Source organism: Volvox carteri (assembly GCF_000143455.1).
Source record: "Volvox carteri f. nagariensis unplaced genomic scaffold VOLCAscaffold_66, whole genome shotgun sequence".
NCBI classification, from domain to species: domain Eukaryota; kingdom Viridiplantae; phylum Chlorophyta; class Chlorophyceae; order Chlamydomonadales; family Volvocaceae; genus Volvox; species Volvox carteri.
Window position 1 is genome coordinate 383658 of NW_003307609.1, and position 3097 is coordinate 386754.

General features: G+C 51.5%; 1 protein-coding gene across 1 annotated transcript in view; it reads left to right on the forward strand.

Moving 5' to 3' along the window:
* Positions 1-3097, forward strand: part of VOLCADRAFT_119547 (uncharacterized protein) — a gene marked incomplete at both ends in the record, with an annotated part of 29406 nt that overhangs the window by 8068 nt on the left and 18241 nt on the right. The window contains 4 exons of the mRNA XM_002956843.1: positions 898-1012; positions 1892-1956; positions 2256-2380; positions 2868-2976. Coding sequence (XP_002956889.1) covers positions 898-1012; positions 1892-1956; positions 2256-2380; positions 2868-2976 — 414 coding nt within the window. The remainder of the gene's footprint in view (positions 1-897; positions 1013-1891; positions 1957-2255; positions 2381-2867; positions 2977-3097) is intronic.

Below are 3097 nucleotides of genomic sequence, written 5' to 3' on the forward strand. Positions count from 1 at the left end.
CCCCGCCTTGGGACATTGAGCGCGGTGAAAGAGCGCAAGCGCGCCCAGAAGTCCACTACTGCCCGAGCGCGGGCGTATTCCAGGGGGGTTGCTGCTGCTGTTGCTGCTGCTGTTGCTGCTGCTGCTGCTGTTGCTGCTGCTGTTGCCGTCCCCGGTCCCGCGATGGGCCCCTGCGTTTGATCCTCGAGTACCGGCGCGTTCAGCGGCGGCCCCTCGTGCGGTCTCTGTATGTATGTATGTATGTATGTATGTATGTATGTATGTATGTATGTATGTATGTATGTATGTATGTATGTATGTATGTATGTATGTATGTATGTATGTATGTATGTATGTATGTATGTATGTATGTATGTATGTATGTATGTATGTATGTATGTATGTATGTATGTATGTATGTATGTATGTATGTATGTATATATATATATATGTATGTATGTATGTATGTATGTATGTATGTATGTATGTATGTATGTATGTATGTATGTATGTATGTATGTATGTATGTATGTATGTATGTATGGATGTATGTATGTATGGATGTGAGACAGATTGATTTATTTGCGTGTTTGTTTGCACATGTCTGTCTGGGGCGGTAGGACATGTGGGTTAGATGGCCGGTGTTAGAGGACGTGTGTTAGGACAGACGCCAGACGTGCGTACACCCAAACTCCCCCCACTCCCCCCCCAAACATCGACACGTTACTACCACGTGGAATCACACGCGGGACGCAGTACACCACTTTCCCCCCAAAAAACACACATACATACATACACACATACACGCACGCATACACACACGCAGACGAGCACTCACCTCCCCGTCTTTCCCCCTCCCGCTCTTCCTCTCCTCCCCACTCCATCCCTCCCCACCCCTCTCCTCATTCGTCACCGCAGGTTGCTCACGTGCCCTGCGCTGTTTCCCTTCCTCCTCCACCCCCTCAACATTATCGACCTGGTGTCGGTGGTGCCTTGGTATGTGGAGGTGGGGATGGAGAGCAGCGGGATGGAGGTGAGAGAGGGGGGGGGATGGGGGAGGGGCGATGGGGGAGGGGCGATGGGGAGGGGCGATGGGGAGGGGCGATGGGGGAGGGGCGATGGGGGAGGGGCGATGGGGAGGGGCGATGGGGGAGGGGCGATGGGGAGGGGCGATGGGGGAGGGGGCACAGGGGGGGTGCGGGGGAATGTGAGCGATAGAGATGCGGGCGAGAGATGCGATATCGTCCCGCCGTGGGGTGCGCCGTGGGGGGGGGGAGGGGGGGCGATGGAATACCTGGGACAGCTCCCTCCTTCCCTACCTCGCCACCTCACCTCTTTCCACCCGGATCCGCTGTGTACAGCTCCCGGCCCTTTGATGGAATTCCCCTTTGGCAATGAGCGGGGTTTCAGCGCTCGGACGTTCCGTTTAAGTACCCTCAGGGGGAGGGAGCTACCCCCGGATTTCCGTCTCCCCTCCCCTAAGACGAGCACACACATATACATACACATATACATATACGTACATATATACACACATATACATACACATATACACATAACACACATATATACATATATACATATATACGCACATTTTACACACACACACACGAACTGGTTCTTCACCCGTGCCTTCTCGCTGCACTTCCGCATCGACGACCCTCTCACTGCTACCTGCGCCAGCCACCTGCCTTTCAACCTCGTCCATCAACCTTTTCCTCTCTCTCTCTCGCTTCCTGCCGTATTGCAGTCGTTCGGTAATCAAGTAAAGTGCCCCTGGTAACTCCGGCGCCTGTGCCTCCCCCCGGGCCGATTTTAGTTTGGATTTTACCAATGGAAGAACTAAAGCACCTAAAACCCTATCCCGACCTCCCTGTCCTTCTGGGGGTTGAAACATTGCCGTACTGTTCAGGGTACTGCCGTATTCCGTGTGCTGCGCCTGATGAGGGTGTTTCGGGTGCTCAAACTGGGATCCAGGTACGTTTGCAGATATGTAAGTAAGTAAGTATGTATATATGTACGTACCTAATGTTAAAATATTATGTGTGTTTTCATGCGGGAACTTTTATCTTTTCTCATCATGTGTCGTGTCGTACAGTTGGATGTTGTATAGAGGTTCACGACACCTCCAGATGGCACCCAGACAGCATCCTAACCTTACCCCCTTCCTGCCACCCTTTACCGCCCCCGTCCCGTAAAATACACACACACATACACACGCACACACACACACGCCCCTCATACCCCCCCCCGCTCCCCCCCTTCCTTCCTTCCAGGTATCGCAAGCTCCTCCTGGTGACCTCCACGCTCGTACAGTCCGTGGACATGCTGCTGCTAATGGTGTTTTTCGTGTCGGTGGTGGTGGTGGGGGCATCCACTCTCATCTTCTTTGCGGAGAGGGGTGAGCGACATACATACATACATACATACATACATACATACATACATACATACATACATACATACATACATACATACATACATACATACATACATACATACATACATACATACATACATACATACATACATACATACATACATACATACATACATACATACATACATACATACATACATACATACATACATACATACATACATACATACATACATACATACATACATACATACATACATACATACATACATACATACATACATACATACAAGGACAACACATCCATTACCCGGAACAATAAAAGGGAGGAGGTGGGTTTGTGCTGTCGGAGTGGTTGGGGGGGGGATGGAGTGCGAGCGGTCTTGTTACCTACCTAACCAGCAACCCCGATATTGTTATCACTGTTGCTGCTGTTGCTGCTGCTCGCGGCGTTGTGCTTGCGGTGTTACGAAACGGTGTTTGATCCTCTCTGTACGACAACCTGCAGGTTCGTACGACTCGTCGCTTGGTTACTATGTACGGAAGCATGAGAGGTACTTCACGAGCGACCTCGATCCTATCGTGAGCCCCTTCGAGAGCATTCCCTCGGGCTTCTGGTGCGTGAGGGTGGGCGGGACCGGGGCGTGCGTGTGTGTGTGTGGTGGAGGGGGGGGGGGGAAGGGGGGGGGGGGAGGTCTCCCTGGATTTGAGAAATTTGAGATTTGGCCCCCTGGGGCC